Below are 18,899 nucleotides of genomic sequence, written 5' to 3' on the forward strand. Positions count from 1 at the left end.
CTACACGAAGAAAGGAGTGCATTGTTTTTTTTCCGACCTGCCAAAACTTCATATTACTTTGCTCCTGAACAAAAAGAAGACAACGACCCCTCAGATGCCACGGACAAATACAACAATAGCCAGATTTGTTTATTCGGTGTGATCACAGAGCAGTACGCTATACAATTCTATTGTTCAGCTCAAGCTTTGCCACCAGTTTTTCGGAAATTAACATGCCATCTTGTCCAATGGATATTCTTGTAGCCATGACCCTATAAAAGTTGTCCAAAATAAATTCGAGACACTACGAGCACTTTTTACGTCTTATCTCCTATGCATTGGCATATTTCTTTTTAACAATATAATATTTTATCGGCAAATATCGTACAATCGACCCAATTGCCAATTACAACTGGGGAGAGATAGTCTTCCAATCGGTTTTATCGCTGCTGTTGTCAGGCTTTAGTGGTTATCAAAAACGTCTTTATAGAGCGACGATAGGTTTAAAAAGCTTGAGGCGTGGAGAAAAAATAATGGCAGTTGATGCTAGCCGATGTGAGAATGTGCATCACGTGACATAGTGAAAATTTTTTGACGGGCACTTGGGCATGCGAGTAAAGAAATCAAAAATCTTACCATCTCTCTTCTTGTTTCTTTCTGTTTTCCTCATTACATATATCTCACTTCCGGATTACCAGCGACACTGATAACTCCTCCGTTTAGTTAAGCAAAAATGGCTGGAAGGAGAACAAATGTCACCATCATTTATATAATCCAGATTTAATGTGAATTTTCTAATTCATACCCTGTTAATATTTGGTTCGCGTGATGGGTACATCGTAATCTAGTCCGTATTGTTGTGGAACAAGCTTTTGTTCCCCTGTAGAACGTAGTGGCGCTACCTAATGGAATTGCCGAAGCTTGTAGAATGTCAAACGTAGCTTGCATTCTGAAATGCATATTAGAGTTTGCCCATGAATGTAATTTAATGTTCTCGTAGTTTTATGAATGAAGTTTTAGCTAAAGGGTTTACAGGATCTGAAATGCATACTCTGTCTCAGGTCCGAAACGATCTGCGGCTGGGATTTCATTGAATTTGATAAAAGGGAAGTAGAGGCGGATCCCAGCTTACTGCTGAGGCAGGATTTCAGACGTACTATTAGTTGAGGAAGCGACCTGCTTTCTTTTAGCAAAATGGATGGGTTCTGAAGGCACTGATGCTTCAAATTGCAGGGGCTATCTGTCATGGCGGTTAATAGTAACAGTACGGGTAGTGCTTGGTGACTTTTCGTAAAGTGGAAGGCACAGAACGAAAAGAATATTCTCTTTCAAGGTGAAACAGTACATGCGAAAAACTGGTTGCCCAAAAATGTATTACAGTGGAATGTACCATTCCACCAGCTAATACTCACCTCACCTGGAGATAGAATCAGGGAGGTCTTACAACAGCTAACATGACACGAACCAACAATGGGGTCGACACCCCTTCCTCTATCCCTTTCGTATAGCACCCTTACCCAGTTGCGCTGCCGTTCCTTCTGTAATTCCAGGAACACCACTTTGGACAACAGACAGCCAATCACAACAATTGCTGGTGTCGCGACAAAATGAAGCTACGCAGAAAATAATTCTAAACAGCCAAAACAAACAATCAATTTTTATCTGGTCCTGTAGCGATAACAAGAAAAGAGAACACCACCTGCATAATTATCCTTTACGTGTGGCGGGCCATAGTTAAGCTTGCTAAGTGGAACAGGAACGTAGGGCTGTCCCCAAAAGAGGGTGTATCCAGCCCTGTGAGGGAAACTTCACGTCGTTTGTATCCAAGATAATAAAAGTTATTTTCTTTATCTTTCTCTTCTTCACAGCTTGTTAACCATTTCTTCAGATTTTGTGCCCAACAACAATAACAATCCATTCAACTGAACAAGACTCTACATGGCGAAAACCAAGACTACATATGTATCGACAGTGTCGTCGATACTGGCACCTGTACGGTCCTTAACCATTTCAAAGCCCAGTCCGAAAGAAAATGTCGAATCGAGTTTGCGAGCCAATATTATTCTCGTGTGCAAGTATGCGTTCAAGGCTGAAAACGACAATGAGCTTACAGTGAGCAAGGGCTCCATCCTTAAGCTATTAGATCGTCCGGGGAACGGCTGGCTCTTGGTGAAATTTGTCGATAGACTAGAGGAACCGGGCCTTATTCCTGCTCTGTATGTCGATATTGCAGTCAACGACCAGCACAATCCAGTGACGTTAGTTTGGCTTCAAAGCAGTAGCAAACAGTACTCGCAAAACGACTTCATCGAAGAGCAGAAATACTTGAACATGCAATTTAAATCGGTGTCCTCGCCCTTCTTGACCATTAACAATAGGGCATTTCCCACCTCGGTGTCTATCTCCAACTTCTTGCTTTCGGAACAGCGATATTGGTACAGAGTGGATGTCGTATATTCAGACCATTCAAAGGCATACCTATGTCGTTACTACCAAGACTTTTACAACTTACATATTAAATTGTTGGGTCTAATGGCTGCCAGTCTGCAAATAGTCAGTGAAGAATTGAAGTTACCCAAATTGCCGGAACCACTCCCTACCAACCATGACGTGGAAGATTCATCTCAAATCACATCACTCTTGAAGAGGTGCAATGCTTTAAACATTTATGTAAACAAGTTGATCTTGAACAAGTACTATCAAACGTCTCAAGTGTTGTTAAATTGGTTGGATTTAAACTACGACGACTTGCCAAGTTTCGCTCTACCAACTGATGCTGAAGTCATGACAAATGATCAAATCAATGAGAAAATATTGCCAAATTCTATTAACGTTGTGAAGGAATACTACAGGAAAGAAGAGGTTGCTGAATCTCAAGCGAAGTTGCCTCAAAGAACGAAATCTAAGAATATCTACAATAACTACCAACAGGCAAGAGTACCACCTTCTTCAGCTACAAGACTGTTGTCGACTAAGTCAGACGGTGCAAAACGTACACCCTCTACTTCTAACACGTCCAAAAATAACATCTCGAAGAATAGCATTTCAGCTCCACTAGTGGCCAACCAATCGTACGCTAACGGATCCAATGATAACTATTCACATGCCATAACTCCGAACCAGTATTCCCATGGTAGTAATTTTAACACTAGTCAACCAAATGCTAATCAACCAAATGCCAGCAACAATAAAGCTAATTCTTATTCAAACGGTAAAAATGGCTCATCTTATGTTAACAGCGCTAACACCAGCGTCCAAGATACAAGCTATGCAAATAATAGTGTGAACACTTCTATGAATAGTTCATCGAGTACACCTACAAATGTGCAACCACCGCAGATGGCGACCACTCCTCAGTTCAGGAAAACCAATTCACCAGGATACAATTCTCCGTCGTACAAGCACAAGATTTCTCCTCCAAAGAATACACATTCTCCGTATGTGTCTAATTCTCCTACATATCCACATATTCCCTTATCAAATAATAGTCCTGAGGTCAAATACGGTCAAACTTTACCGCCCCTGCCTCAAGAATTGTTATCTCATTCAGTTAGTAGGAACCTGTTTATCAAGTGCAAAATTGTAAACTTCAACAATGAAATTGTTGCATTGAAGTTGAACAAGCAGTCAATCAAGTCCATTAATGATTTGAAGGTTTTGATAAAACAGAAGATTTACTTCACCAAGTTGTTCATCAAGTTGCCTAATTTAAACAATTATGAGAGTATCGACAATGTGAATTTCAATATAAATGAGTTCTTGAGGTTCAACGACAAAGTTATGCTTAAGATCAGTTGAGCTGCTCAAGATCTACACTTACTTTTCCATTGACGACTTCACGATTTCAGTTCAATTCTTAACGTTGTTATTATTATTACTCTATTATACTACATGATGGTCCGTGGTAGTCTGACCATTTTCTATTAATTTAAAGACTGTGTTGGCAAGAAAACCATAAGGATTGCTTTTGCAATTTTCAGTATTGTACAAATATATAACTCTAAATACAAATTTAATGTGCTAAGAAATTACAATTGTGCGTAGAGGGGTCAGAGAATCTTCAAAGATAATAGAATACGATATCAATCTGATCAAATGTATAGCACAAACGCCAATACACGTACGCGTCATTCGCAAGCAAACATAACACGATAAGAACGATTCTTTGCAACAATAACCCTCGAAAATCTATTGACAAAAAGACAATGTGTGAGAAAGAAAATTTTCTGTGCTCCTGAAACGAGATCTGGCAATTAGCTGAGAATGGACAAATACGTTTTCTACATACATATTCATGGTTTTTGCAACAGCACAGCAATGAGAATTTTGCATGTGATGTGAGTGAGGAGATGACCATTTCGAATACATTAATATCACCAGGGACCTTAGCAGAAATGTCTATAGAGAGAGGTGTATTTTCGGGCGACTCATTATGACTAAAGCCGGCTTAGCGAACGTAGCAAATAGTAAGAAACAGCTATAATCGACAATCAAAGTTCAATTAGACTATAAGAATTGGAACAATAAAATACAATGCCCTTGTTATGGCATAGATTTCATGTCCATGGGCAAAGTCCGATTAATGCTTGCGATTCAAGCAAGTAATGTAGTTAAATGACAGCATTTTCCTGTTCTACTGCACTAAATATCAAAACAATGTACGAAGTGAAATGAGCTAAGAAGAGCAATGCAAATTGCTGTTGTTGTTTCAAGACTAAGGTGCCCTCTCACAGCATTAGCTTGTGGTGGGCCGTAATAAGCACCAACTCCAACAAGGAATACCCGACTTAGGGTCCTCCCTGCAGGTACTAAAACTAGCTAAGGCAACTCTGTACAGTTAAGATAAGTCGTGCTCCTGCTTAAGGAAGGGCGGAGAGACTAGTTTAAGGTCTAAAGTTCCCCTTCCAAATTAGACAAAGCACAAATTTCCTCCAAGTAACGCTGTAGACCTTGTTTAGTCCGCCTCCTCTTCCGAATTCCCCTGCCTCTAATTCTCACAGTGTCGACTGTAAGACATGTTGGAGAATTTTGCCAAAATTGGTTCAATATTCTTGAAAATACTACGTTGTTCAGAAAGTAACAACATGGATTTCACAAGTTTTCTAAAAGTCAACATCATTTACTTCAGATTTCGTAATCTTAGTCTGCCGATCTATGTTGTTCTCGATTCGTTAATCAAGTGGACAAAAAGAACCTTCTTCAAATTGCTTAGTATACAATTATATGAGGGTTCGTTTCATCTTGACATAAAAAATAAGAAGCCTACAGAGCTTAACTAAAAAATCAGGTTTGATGTCACCCCAAATGCTAATTCAAGGTTCGAAATTTCTACGTATTCATAACAACACATATAGGTCGGAGTTCAGCTCTTCCAAATTCAAATTTAGGGTCAACTCAAAACAAAGGTAGTCTTTCTTAGTCGGATGGTCCTTCTTTCGTTTACTTCAACTGCATTCAAAGAATACGTTACCATATCAAAATATGTATATTTTTTTGGCTAGAGTAGAATAATAATAAAGGCTGTATTGATTCAGGCTTTTCCGCAATTTTGATTTTTTCTGTAAAGTGAGTATCCCTAAGCTCTTGAAGATCCGCCCAATAATACTTCCTCACTCTCAGTGTATACAATCCTCTATAAGCTAGAATTTTATGAGGCATAACAATTGTTGTCAATTCTATTCAGTTGGCAATTATGCACATGACAAGCGCACAGGGGGAGTTGAAGTAATGCTGAAAAACAACAGCCTTTGCTTGCAATCGTCCCCAATACAAAAAGAGGCGGGAGGAATACATAGAGGCAAGACTCCTTAGCCCAGAAACCTTTTGGATTTGTATGGGATGTAGAAATTGCATGAGGAAAAAATTAAGCTTTAGATGTGCAGTTGGCTGCAGGTGACGGCATAATTTTTAATGTTCCCAATGCGTCTTGTTTGTTTTATTTTTGATAACCTCAATTCTTTGACAACATGAAGAACAAAAACCTTTTTATACACGATGGATGCCTCCGAAACCAATCCCAGATTTTTTTACAAACGTAACCTTCGAATTTGTTTATCTTTGGAGTTATTTGCTATTTACTAATAGCGTTTATTACTAAATTCTTCAGAGAGTCTCTCCCTTAGCTCACAGCTGCAACTTAACTTTGATATTTCAGAGTTAAATAATATCGTACAAGAATTATTCTGCGAACAAAGCCTGAAGTATTATACTCGAGGCTGTAAATAAGCTCTAAATCAACATGTCTGCTAGTTTATTCAGATCCAAGCAGTTCAAGTCGAAGAAAAACCTTAAGACCCTTACTATTTCGGGTCCTCTTTCGCTTTCGGCTGCTGCTGCCATGGCCGCTGAACAAAACGTCTCCCCAAAACAACCTCCTACAGTGGCCTCTTCGAAGAGAAAGGGTAAATATCCAGTTATTGTCTTGGTTGCCAAGTACAAGTTCGAAGCTGAAAACCCAGAGGAATTGAGCATAGACGTTCGTGACTACTTAAAGTTGTTAGAAAGAGAAGGCAATGGTTGGTTAAAGGTCCAGATGTTAGAAAAGAATGACAAGGTTGGTATCGTGCCAGCTTCCTTTGTTGGCATAGCAGTCAATGATATAGTGAACCCTATTTCAATTGAATGGCTCAACGAATACAAACTGGACAACGACTACGACAGCAGCCTGGAAGAAGTCGAAAGTCGCTCTCTCGTCGACCTGAAGGACCAGACCACTATTGCAAACGAAGATCCATTCCCAGTATCTGCCTGCGTTGCTAAGGTTTACCTGGATAGCACTAACAAGTACTGGTACAGAACCAGAATGACAATGTCCACCAACGAGGATATCTATGTTGGTAAATGTTACCAACAGTTCTACAAATTGCATACTGCCTTGGTGCTGAAGTATCCAGAGGAAACCTTACCCAAGTTGCCATTACCAGTGCGAAGCTCTTCTGTCCTGGGCAACAAGCGCTACTCAACATTGAAATACGACAGAAAGTTCCTCAAGGACTTGAACGCACTTAGCGAGGGTTTGAATTCTTACTTCAACAATTTGCTTTTAATCAGATCCATACAAACATCTTCCGAAGTGTACTCTTTCATTTTTGATTCACCATACGTGAAATTATCTCACAAAGAAAGCAATATTAAAGAAGACGACAATATGATGGCGGAAGTTGTGCATAAGCTTGCTCCAAAATCTATTGACATTAACGAACTCTTGAGCTCCACAGGATCCTTTTCAGCAACTGAACCTTTACCTCCGTTGAAGACTTCATTATTGACTAGCCCAAGAAAACATTCATCCATAATCGACCCTAACATGAAGTGTTCAGCATACATCCAACAGAAGGAAAAGAAGATAGTCAACTCCACCAGTAATAACACCTTGGTGAGTTACTCATCCCTTATTGATGGGTACGATGACAGCGAGGAAGAAAAGAGCAGCGGAAAGGAAGACAGCTATGCCGAGTCAGAGGAATCTAAAAACGATTCCATCGACACAAAGGCTACCTCCTTCGAAGATGAATTTGAAGAAGCCAAAGACTTCAAGGCTCACCCTTATGAAGAGTTTAAACCAAGCAAACCAATTGCTGACATCAAGAGTAATTCTATTTCAAATTTTTCTTACCATAGAACTCCTAGAGATTCCAGCAAGTTTGGGCACTCGTATTCGAACTCTGGCAGTGACCTCGACTCATTGTTCTCTCACAAAGGTAGCTCGCCAACTACCCCTATACTAGCAACAAGTGGGTTTCTTCCGGATGCTGAAGTGGGAGGTAGTCCTGCAACCCCTTCTACTCCAATAATTGAAGAACAAGAAACCTCATCCATGCCGCTCACGTCCTCGTACCTTTGGAAGGAGGCCCGCAAGGCAAGAGGTAGATCGGATACGAGCCTGAAGTACGCATCTGGCCAGTTCAATGTTACACAATACATGGATTCCATAGAAGCTCCTGGTTCTTCCACACTCGGTCAATTTCCATCCAAGAGAAAGGACTCTGCAACCGTGCCCTTATGCAATGCTAATGACTACATCAAGATTAAAATTTATTTGAACAACAGGGAAGATGATATTGTGGCCTTGAAAATCAAGAGAAACAATCTTATTTCTATACTTTACTTGAAGAAGCTTCTTTCGTTCAAGATTTACAAGGATTACAATTTAATCAACCACTACAAGTTGCAGGCCAATGAGAGTTCCATTGATGAATTAGATGATACCCAATTATTACAATATATCAAATCCTTCTCCAAGGTGAGCTTGAGATTAGTTAGACTTAGAAGTTAGATATTATGTTTATTAATACAGATTTATGTGTCCAAATTATGATAACCCAGGTAAATACTTTTATTGTACAAGCTGGGGTTTCAACAAATAGAAGAAGAAGGGAGACCAGCAAATGGACTGGACTATGGAAGTATCCTTCCAATTCAAGGCAGTGTTTTGGTGGAGAGCTATTGCTATTTTACAACTTTAAGATGCATAACTTGTCCCCAATATGGAAGAACCCTGTCCAAGTTTGCAGTCCACGTTGAAACGTCAAGAAGTTGGCTGCCTCATTTCTGCGCTTGATTGTCTTTTCTAAGTAATAATTGTTTACAGTTGGTGAGTTAACATTCGAGGCATATGCGGGAGGACGGATTTACTGGTGCAGACAATAGAAACTATGCATCAATATTATTTAGGAACCTGCACCCCAATTGGGTACTATGTAGGGTTTGGTCGCACTATCACAAACCACCTGCAAGTTTTACATTATTTTTGAAAAAATATGCAAGGCCTTGACTAATAGTTTGTTATCATTAAGTCCAGACTGTTAATTCTACCACCATCGTACATCATTTTGGGTTGTACTAACGTTGGTAAACTCCTTATTCTTAGGCTAATCATTACACCAAAGCGGGTTATTCCAGTGCTAAAATAGTAATAATTGAACCTGCTCAAAACCCTAGGGAGTCGATTGCATTTATTGTACGTCAAATATAACTAGATTAATTTCTTACATCGACAAGTTCTGAAAACTTTGACAGAAAAAAAGACAACATAAATATATACAACAACAACAGTATGAGCAAAGTTAGACCTATTAGTTGTTATGAAACTCCACCTTTGGATTCCTCATTTGTCTTCGATGACGATGACGACGAAAGTATCTCTCGTGATGGGTTGTCTACAGATGAATTGGGCGAGACGCCTCCATCCTCAGTAGCATCAACTTCCAACAGCCCCGACCTCAACCAGAAGGCCAGGGTTGGATTTCTTCGTAGATTTTCAACAAATTTAAACAAGAAACTTTCAAAAATATCATTACAACCAATCCCTGCATCACCAGTAAAGAAGATTAACGATGCTGAGACCACGTCACCCACTAGAGAAGTAACTTTCCATGATGCACCTTCGTCGCCAACTAAAGCTATTGAAATACCCTCAAGTCCATCGAAGGAAAAGAGAATGTCTTCCATACTTGATCCGCCTATTGTCTTGCGGGAAAGAAGCTCTAAGTCCAAAGAAAAGGCAAAGACTGCCCATAGACACAGTGTCTACGGAGGAGCTTTGTTTGATTCCAAGATCTTAACAAGTAAACTTAGTAGAAAGGACTTCAAAAAGACAATAGCGAAAGAAGAAACAAAGGGTGAAGTAGGAAACCAACTGGTTGGATCCATCAACATAGAAAAGAAATCTACCGACAGCGAAGATACAATAACCGGAAGCATCTCACAATCGCCAAACAAACGAAGGGGAAAAGGATCCTCGGTCGCCGAACTGACAACTATCGAAGATGATGCTACAGCACATGATCATAACGAGATGGCTAATTTTACAGGAACAAAGAGGTCACTTAAGAGATCACCGGCAATTGAAGAATTAGCTGCTTTAAGCAAATTCAAAGATCCAATTGACGGCTCTACTAAAATCGAGAATAATTCTACCGAGTCTGATATTTCGTCTGTAGACTCCAAGAAATCACCTATGGAATCAAGAAAACCTTCCATTGAGACGACATCTTCTGTCGGTTCGGTTAAACATTCCTCAAAGGTGTCAAATTCCGCCCAGTTGGCAACTCCAAAGCAGCAGTTGACAAGCAAAGCGGAAATACAATCTGAATCATCTACTCCAAAGATTAACAATCTCTTTTCTACCCCAGTGCTGATGGCCGAAACAAGTTTAACTGAAACATCTGTTGAAGAAGATTCGTTTGTTTCTCCCAACAACACACAGGCTTCAAGTGCCACTTTCCCAGCATACACGTCAAGACGTGACACACTTGCATCGAGAGAATCATTGCCCTTCTTCCAAAAGAAGAGCGAGCAAACACTTAAACTTAATATTTACCTCGAGGAGAAGACAGAGGATGGAGTGGTGAAAGAACCGGACAATTTGGACTTCATAGCAGTCAAGTTGAGAAAAGACAGATTGCGAAACTTGAACGAGCTTGTGAATGTGGTCATATTCAAGCTCTTGAATAAGAAACAGGACATCAACTTGAACAACATGCGATTACTTATATTCTTCAAGAACGAGTCGTTAAGCCCGATAGTTCTCAAGAAGTCGATCCAAGAGGTTGAGCCTGAAGTTCCAGCAGGAGATAAGTCTAGCCTTAACAACGACGACTTGTTATTGGAATATATCATGATGAAGAAGAAACTCTACATCAAAGCACAAATATAGGAGCATTCAAGGGTTGCGGGCTCAACCCCAAGTTCTAGAGTACGTTCATATCAGCTCGTGCATCGGTCACCCCAATATAGTGGGTACTTTTACTTTGTAAGTAGTTTACAGAATGTATTTAAGTATTGTAATATAAGGTCTGCGCTTGCAAGCCCACCAGAAACACCCGACAATGGTGTCAAGTTTCTAGATCCATTGTCAGCATTCGTAGCGAATGTACACATAACAATAGACTGAGAGAATGTGGACGTCACGCGCAACTAAGTATTTAGTCTCTGGGGCCAACAATACAAGAACAATTTGGCCATTGTATTTCCATTTTGTGATGATTTTTCCGATTGTAGCCAGGCACAGCGCCGTTGTTGAGCACCAGCGCTAAGTCTCTTTTTGCGCGGTGCGCACCAACGTGTGCACCTAGTCACGTGGTTCAGAAACTCGAGCTACCGCGCTCGTGTCTGGAGATGGTAATAAAATCTTTTTTTGGATTACATGCAGTTAGTAGACGCTTTTTAACAATCTTAGCAGACACTTATAAAAGCTTTACTTTCTGGAAGAGCCTATAAACGTGTTTTGTATTTATTTACCATGGACTTATAACAGCACCGTTGGCTTACCATACTTGTAGATATCACATAGAGTCAGTGCCTTTTCAGCCTGCCAATATATAAAGCGACTCGACAATCCATCCAACGGCATCTACCACATTATATCTGAAAGAGGAAATTACTACTACAATGGCCGATATCTTTAACATGGATGGCTACGACGAGGTCGGTGGGCTCAGTTCGAGCTTCAAGAACTCGGTCACAATAACAGCCCCGGAACCGGAGTTAAACTATAGGATGCTTGATCCCTCCTCCTCCTCCGACGAGAACGAGCCTGAAGAGTACCATCCGCGAGATGAACATGCGAACGTGGTGGCAGAATTGCCCATTCCGATTCCCGCCAGAAATAGAAGGAAAAGCTCGATTGCATCTTCGTATGAAGTGGGAATCAGGGAGTCGTATGTCGCATCTACACTTGTAGTTAACAATAGTCCTTCCATAGGATACAAGCCGAAGCTAGCAGACTTCGAGCCTTTGAAAGTGTTGGGGAAAGGCTCTTATGGAAAAGTCCTCCTTGTGCGAGAAAGATCCACGGGCAAGTTGTTTGCGCTGAAGCAATTGAAAAAAGCATCGTTGATCATCAACGAAGATACAAACGAGATACACGAGGCAAACTACAGAAGAACGCTTAACGAAAAGACCATCTTGGAAAAAGTCAACCACCCGAACATCGTAAAGCTATATTACGCCTTCCAGGACAATAACAAGGTGTATTTGATCTTGGAATACTTGGATGGCGGAGAGCTTTTCCACCATTTGGCTCTTGAAAGATTCATGAGTGAAAAAAATGCTTGCTATTATATAGCACAGATGATATTGGCTCTTCGATATTTGCACTGCAACTTGAAGGTAATCTATCGAGATTTAAAGCCCGAAAATTGCATGTTGAATTCAAATGGTAATCTTGTGTTGACAGACTTTGGTTTGTCGAAAGAATCCTCGGGAGACAAGAACCACTCAATGACAGGTACAGCACAGTACATGGCACCGGAAGTCATCAAAGGGGAACCTTACGACTACTCTGTCGATTGGTGGTCATTGGGATGTGTAGCGTTCGATCTTTTGACAGGATCCCCTCCATTTTCAGGAAACAACAATAAGAAGATCATGGAGAAGATCTTGTCGAGTAAGAAGACGTTGAAGTTTCCATTCTATCTAAGTCTTGATGCCAAGGACTTCTTGAAGAAGTTGTTGCAAGTCAATCCCGAAAAAAGGTTCAACATAGACGGAGATTTTGACAAAGTAAAAAGGCATAGATTTTTCAGATACATTAACTGGGATGATTTAGAAAACATAGAGCAAAGTGAGACAATTCCACCCATTCTCCCCATTATCACAGACCTGGTGTTGGCAGAGAACTTCGACAAGGACTTTACAGAAATGGCTTTCACACCACAATCACACGACACCGGTAGAGACATCTTACATGTGAACGGGTTCACATACACAAACTCCAACTACTTGTCACTTCAAAGTCAGTTCAAACAAAATTAGATAGATACATTATTTATTAGTTTCTCCAATTATGTAATATAGATTATTATACAAACTTAAGATTGCGAGCTCATATGGGAGTACAAATAGCAAACCAGGCAAGCAAGAGGAGTATGGCAAAGAGTGCTTTGATTATTATGACAAACTTGAAATTGAACCTATTCTCAGGGTTCTTCAAGAAGTTTATGGTGAACAACTTATTCACTATTACCAAACTGGCGAGAAAGTAAATAGGAGTGAGAGAACCAGATTTCATGAAAAAATTAGCAAATGTGAGCAACGAGACGCTTTCGCAGCAAATGCTGGCTGTACAATCAAGTAGAAAGTACAATAATGGCATGTCCAAAGTCAAGATACCGTATGTCTTGAAACACGAATCAACTACCAACTCTGGACGGGTTTTCAAACAGAAGTCAAAATAGTAGTTTACAAAATACATGAAGTTGTAGTACCTCTCGATTGAGTTAGAGTGTATTATGCTGGATTGTTGTTGGACAGGCTGTTGCAATCTCGAGTCTACCGAATCCCTGTGTGGATACTGTTCTTCATCATTTAGTCTATATGTCGACAAACGTTGCTGTAAAATTGGGGAAGCATCCAGGAGATGGGCAGGATCGTAATTGTCACGAGAGAAGAAAGGTGGAGCGAGCCATGAAAACCAGGAAACTGGAGATCGAGTGTAATTGGAACGTCCAGGAACATATGGGAGACAAACTGTAGATACACTCAGTTCGGTCCTTGGCTTAGATGTTGATGGTGTATGATGTGATGGATGTTGCGGTTGCTCTGGTTGACCACCGTCGTCGTCAGGTATATGTCCTTCCGAATGCCTGTAATCAAAACCAGCACCAGCGCCAAATTCGATTTTGGGTCCACCAGGAAACTTGTATTTAAAGTTTCCACCACCGCCACCTCCCCAATGGGTGTCTTTGTTAGAAATTGAGCTGTTGTCATCTTCCTCATCAATATTTTCGTGACAGTACGAGACTTTGGATAAAGGATCTTCGTTGTCGAGGGCAGCATAGTTTTCTTGGTTAGTCTCCAAGGCAGCAATAGCAGTAGCTGTGTTTAAGTGGTATGTGTTTTTGGGAGAAATAGAATATAGTTTATCTACAAAATCGTATGCTGACTTCTGCTTGGCTAATATGGAATGCGATTTGGAGCTCTGCAATGAGCTTAAGGTGTTGATGCTTTTGCTTGCAGCCATGGGCGTGCTGCTCAGCGACTGTGACTTCTTCATGTTGAAAGAAGATGGAAAGTGCTTGATGGACAACTTGCGTTCATCAGCAAGGGTGTCATCAGAGTTTGTCGAAACGATGGATTTTCTGTTTCTGTCATACTCTTCATTATTCAAGATGCTCTGGAGCAAAGACTCGACTTCTTCCAGGTTTTCCAACCTGGTTTTGTACTTGTCCTGATTGATCCAGAGGTCGTACAACTTGTCAAAACGAGGAATGGAAAAAAATGTGTAATAATTATCCATGTCATTGTTGACGGTGCTTTGTATAACAAATGCACAAGCTAAGCTTCTATACAGCAACACTCCAACACGAGACAACCAGAACACAAACAAGAAACGTAAAACTTCTTCTATAAGCGGGTAGTAGAAGTTGTAGAACAGTTGTTCGAGCCTTTGCTTGAATTTTCTGTTCATGCCTACTGTGACACCATAGAAAAATCCTTGTAAAAGAAGAGGCAAAGCAAGAAACAACAAGGTCAATATGTACAGCTTACTATTGGCAATCTGGTTCTCCTTTACAAGAAGTAAAGGCCACATGCGGACAGCCGTGGCGCAGAATATATAAGCTGCGAAGTACCATGTTCTCTTGTAGACGATGGGATCCAGCACCATTATGGTATGGATAGTTCGATGAGAACTAAGGACTGTGGAATTCTGTTGAAGTTAACAGAGCTGTTGTTGAAAGCGGAGCAAATGAGGAAAATTACTTAAGCTGGTACGGCTGTGTAAGCAGACGATCAATAACAAGAAGAAAACGATTAATATGATACAAATTGATGGAGAAAAAAGTATAGTTTGAAGAGTTTATCTGTAACTACTGTGGTAATCATGTAAGTTTTATTCTGGCTAGACTCCTCATTCACGTGACAAATATTTTGTAAATGAAAACACACACATATATACAGTCCTGGAATGTAGACTTTGTAGCCATTCTGCTGGATTTTTTCAGGTAGAGAGAGAAATTCATTTCTATAAGATACAGCGGATTTCTCTGGGAGCTCCTTAATGCACTCCATTTGTATCTTCTATTGAGCTGTGTAAAATCCTTCCTCCTCATTCTACCCCCTCTGTGTTAAGCAGCCTTCCGCAAGGAATAAAAGATCCTGCATAATTTTCGTCATGTTGTGTTTGGAGCCCCAGAACAGAAACTTTATGTCTGGGTATAATTCACAGATCCTGGAGCTGTATGCAGATTTGAATTATTGTTAGACTTGATATTGTACAAGTTGATTTCTAGATTTGCCATCATAGATTCCAACAAGAGGAAACAGTCAAATTAACCATCTATACCTCCCTGTAAACGTCATATCGAAATGGCTGCTGGTGATTCCAAGTCTGTGATTCCTCTCGAATCCAACCCCGCAATTTTCAGCGAATTAGCATTCAAACTTGGCCTTTCTCCAGTTGTAGACTTTCACGATGTCTATTCTCTCACAGACACTGAGTTGTTAGCGTTCTTGCCCAATCCCGTCTATGCCGTTATATTGCTCTTTCCCTTGACCGAGTCATACGAAAACTACAGGAAGACCGAGGATCTGAACATTCCACAAGCTTATCATAATCAACATATTGAAACCATCAAGTGGTTTAAACAGACCATTGGAAATGGCTGCGGCTTATACGCACTTTTACATGCTTTGGGAAATTTGCCCAATGATCTCATAATATCTAACCTGGTCTTGTCCAGCTTGTTGGCGAAGTTGGACCAACGTGTTTCTGTTGAAGAAGTTTCAAAAATCGTAGAAGATCTAGAAGCATCAATCAAACTTGATCAGAATTACGGTGAAAAGGGCCAGACTTCTGTTCCCGCTGCAGACGAAGAAATTTACTTCCATTTCATCACTTTTGTCAAAGGAAAGGACAATCATTTGTATGAACTCGATGGAAGGAGAAACGGGCCAATTGATCTTGGTCCTACTGACGAACACAATACCAGCATTATCTCAGTTCCACAATTGACCGAGAAAATACAGTTTTACATCAATAATGCGGATGAGGCAAACAAGCACAACTTTGCCATGATGGCCATTGGCCCATCGTTGGATTAAGATAGATAGTAATATATACTAATCGTCTATACTAGTAAACAACGTTTATACTAGCAGATAACGCCTATAAAATAGAACTACCACATCTCCATCACAATTGTCCCTTGATATCAACCTTACTGAAGTTGGGCTGATTTACTATTTGCACCAACATGGGCTTAGCTACGACACAATTGACTTCTTGAGCAGTGCCGGATACAATGCTCGTCAACTTGTTTCTTTGCAAAAATGTAATCAAAGCATCCACGTCGTCGAAACAGAGCTCATCTTTAACAAAAGAAGTATTGAGCTTCTTGTAACTGCTTGTCATGAGATACAAGCTTCGAAGTCTATTCTTCTCAAATAAATATGTTCTGATCGTCGCCAATGCCAAAGACAACTTGGCTGACAGCTTCAAATTCTTGATCAGAAAGAAAAAATCGTGGAAATCCTCGGTTATAATGTCCTGATGTAATCTAAATAGTAGTTCAATAAAGTCAAATAAGTCTTCTTCTTCTGCTGTCCGGGTGAACTGCGAGAAGTTGTTGATCAAGGTTAATTTTAACTTGAACACTTCACTATGGTTGTTAGTAATCATCATGTAAAGAATACGATATGCCAAAAATTCTACTTCCAGGGCAAAAAACCTGTTGGTCAGCCCAGTGCTACTTTTTCTCATCATATAATACAAGTAGTTGAGCTGTGACTGGCATTGGTTGAATTCACCCAAGTCCCTGTTCTGCAAGGATATTCTTGCATTCGTCTCGTAAACATAAATCGTAAAATCGTTCTTGATATGCTGCACTGTAAGGTCCTGCCGTATAGACTTGAACTGGTTAATAATGTATGAATATATCTTGTTTGCCTCGTATACAGCCAACACATAGTCCATACTACGTTCCAACACATCTTGAGGTCTCACCATTTCAGGTTTTGGCTCAGAAGTGAGACGAAGGTAGTTTTTCTCTAGGGCCTGGCTGATTCCTACAAACACTGGAGACGACAGCGTTGAAACTTTCACAGGTCTGGGACTCAGCGAAACCGTCTGGAATCTCTCAGATCTCTGTTTCTTTCTCTCTTTCGATTCATAGTCAGCAGAACGTTTGGTATTGAGAGCCTGGTAATCGTGGATTGCAGGGCTGTTCAGTCTGGAAGGTGCGAAACCATTTCCTGTTTCTGGCTCTGATTCTTGTGATACTAGAGAGAGGTCTACACCTCCATCCAAGATGGGGATCTTCTGAATCATCCAGTCGTTGCTCCATAACATGTTTTTGGCTATAGCCATTTCTATAAGCTGTTGCATCTGTTTGTTGAACTGCGTCTTTGTTACTTCATCTAAATGGCTGGCTCTGAGAAAACTGGTAGAGACAAAATGCAGAAGTGACTCTGGCCAGGCATTGGACACCAAGGAATTATCAGACTGTTCTGATTTGGAACTTGACGAAGAATGTGATGATGTTGGAACTGTATTACCGATCAGTGGTAGCTTGGGTATTCTGTACTTTTTGTCTATGTTAGTCTTGGAAGTATCTATTACAACATCATATTCTCCTTTAACATGCTTCACTGGAGACGACGAGCCAGATCCTGTCAATTGCTGTACGTGTCTGCTTTTTTTTGCTTTGGAAGCTGATTTCTTGACTACTGAGCCATTTGAAGAAGACGTGGCATCAATATTGGGGATTAAATGTGAAAGTTTCTTGGAAGCTGACCGTCTGGATTTGTTTCCCGTCATGTTATGCTAGTGGTGAGTGAAATATAAAGAGAAACGAGTAGTTAAATTGTGAATGCTAAGACAGAAAGGTTATGTGACAGATAATTAGATTCGAAACATATAATATATACTGATATGAATACCAAGTATTCTATACTAAGAATAGGTGCTATGAAAGTCTACGTGCTAAGAGACATTTCTCTCTATACTGTATCCCAGAAGAGCTGAGCCTAAAAACTTACACTAATAAATCCTTGCCTGGGTCACATGACAGTCGCACTAAAAAACCACAAACGGTTAGGCGTACCGTTTATTGTTTGGGTAGATTAGTGCAATTAAGATAAATAGAAGTTGAACTTTTCAGCTGACCCCACAGCCAATTTAAAAAACCCTCCTCTGGCGCTACACTCATTAACTCACTACGACTGGGTTCAGTCTGCTTCTACAAACACTGTCAACCTTGCACGTCACCGGACTGCTACATTATTGTGTCTATTCACCAAACTACTGTGGTCTAGTCTCGCACTTCATACCGAGCATTGTAGACCGTGACATCAAGTCGGAACTACCTTAAATTTCAACATTGCACTATCCATTCCACACCGATATTCTCAAAACAATATATACTAAAGCTGTTTACAAATAGCTGCACGTAGATTGCTATAGAGATTTAGCTATATACCACAGCTCTGGACCATGAGATCGTCCATCTTCAATACAGACCCACCCATACGAGCGGTGTCGTCTAGTCGAAGCAAGCTGTCTATCAAACGTGCCAAATCCTCAAGTCCCTATGTCAATCCCTCCAACACTCCTGTATTTGCATCTCGAGGTGTCTCGAGCACTGCCAATACTCCTAATTTACAGACTGTAGCTTCCAATCCAACGGCTCCAAATCCCGCTCCAGTATCTAATGGCTTTAAGCTGAAGAAATTATCGTGGAATTTGGACGATTTGATCACTTCATATCTGGATAGCGGCGATCTTCCACCCATTCTTTCACCCACACTTCCTGAAAGCGACTCCTTGGATATCGTACCGCTTGCTGGCAACAGCCAGAATGGCACTGCCAGCTTGAAGTCTCCCAAACCAAAATACCCTTCAAAGAAGAAGATAATGGTAGATGACGAAGACGAAGATGACGACGAAGACGACGATGCAGATATGATATCTCACAACTACA

At 40.5% G+C, this 18,899-nt stretch overlaps 7 protein-coding genes across 7 annotated transcripts; 5 read left to right on the forward strand and 2 right to left on the reverse strand. All coding sequences in view use genetic code 12, as the record gives it.

Moving 5' to 3' along the window:
• Window positions 1-1,980: 1,980 nt before the first annotated feature.
• On the forward strand, window positions 1,981-3,777 carry BEM12 (Bud emergence mediator; the record flags this gene model as incomplete). The annotated part of the gene is made up of 2 exons (XM_001382675.1): window positions 1,981-3,101; window positions 3,537-3,777. Coding segments are annotated over 2 exons (1,362 nt in total), but the record flags the coding sequence as incomplete, so codon positions are not given.
• A 2,440-nt stretch (window positions 3,778-6,217) lies between these two features.
• On the forward strand, window positions 6,218-8,254 carry PICST_30324 (hypothetical protein; the record flags this gene model as incomplete). Its single annotated transcript, XM_001382676.1, has 1 exon — window positions 6,218-8,254. The coding sequence occupies one exon, from the start codon at window positions 6,218-6,220 to the stop codon at window positions 8,252-8,254; it is 2,037 nt and encodes a 678-aa protein (XP_001382713.2).
• A 780-nt stretch (window positions 8,255-9,034) lies between these two features.
• Window positions 9,035-10,636, forward strand: MUC1.11 (MUC1-like protein; the record flags this gene model as incomplete). The annotated part of the gene is made up of 1 exon (XM_001382677.1): window positions 9,035-10,636. One exon carries the CDS (start codon window positions 9,035-9,037, stop codon window positions 10,634-10,636), a length of 1,602 nt encoding a protein of 533 aa, XP_001382714.2.
• Window positions 10,637-11,370: 734 nt separating this feature from the next.
• Window positions 11,371-12,735, forward strand: PSK1 (Ribosomal protein S6 kinase and related proteins; the record flags this gene model as incomplete). The annotated part of the gene is made up of 2 exons (XM_001382678.1): window positions 11,371-11,406; window positions 11,434-12,735. The coding sequence occupies 2 exons, from the start codon at window positions 11,371-11,373 to the stop codon at window positions 12,733-12,735; spliced, it is 1,338 nt and encodes a 445-aa protein (XP_001382715.2).
• On the reverse strand, window positions 12,732-14,730 carry PICST_67143 (unnamed protein product). Its single transcript, XM_001383203.1, has one exon. The coding sequence runs from the start codon at window positions 14,585-14,587 to the stop codon at window positions 12,806-12,808; it is 1,782 nt and encodes a 593-aa protein (XP_001383240.2). The 5' UTR covers window positions 14,588-14,730; the 3' UTR covers window positions 12,732-12,805.
• Window positions 14,731-15,288: 558 nt separating this feature from the next.
• On the forward strand, window positions 15,289-16,023 carry YUH1 (ubiquitinyl hydrolase 1; the record flags this gene model as incomplete). Its single annotated transcript, XM_001382679.1, has 1 exon — window positions 15,289-16,023. One exon carries the CDS (start codon window positions 15,289-15,291, stop codon window positions 16,021-16,023), a length of 735 nt encoding a protein of 244 aa, XP_001382716.2.
• Window positions 16,024-16,143: 120 nt separating this feature from the next.
• Window positions 16,144-17,737, reverse strand: LPR1 (Leucine permease transcriptional regulator; the record flags this gene model as incomplete). The annotated part of the gene is made up of 1 exon (XM_001383204.1): window positions 16,144-17,737. A coding segment is annotated over one exon (1,594 nt), but the record flags the coding sequence as incomplete, so codon positions are not given.
• Window positions 17,738-18,899: the final 1,162 nt, after the last annotated feature.

Source organism: Scheffersomyces stipitis, chromosome 2, assembly GCF_000209165.1.
Source record: "Scheffersomyces stipitis CBS 6054 chromosome 2, complete sequence".
Lineage (NCBI taxonomy): Eukaryota > Fungi > Ascomycota > Pichiomycetes > Serinales > Debaryomycetaceae > Scheffersomyces > Scheffersomyces stipitis.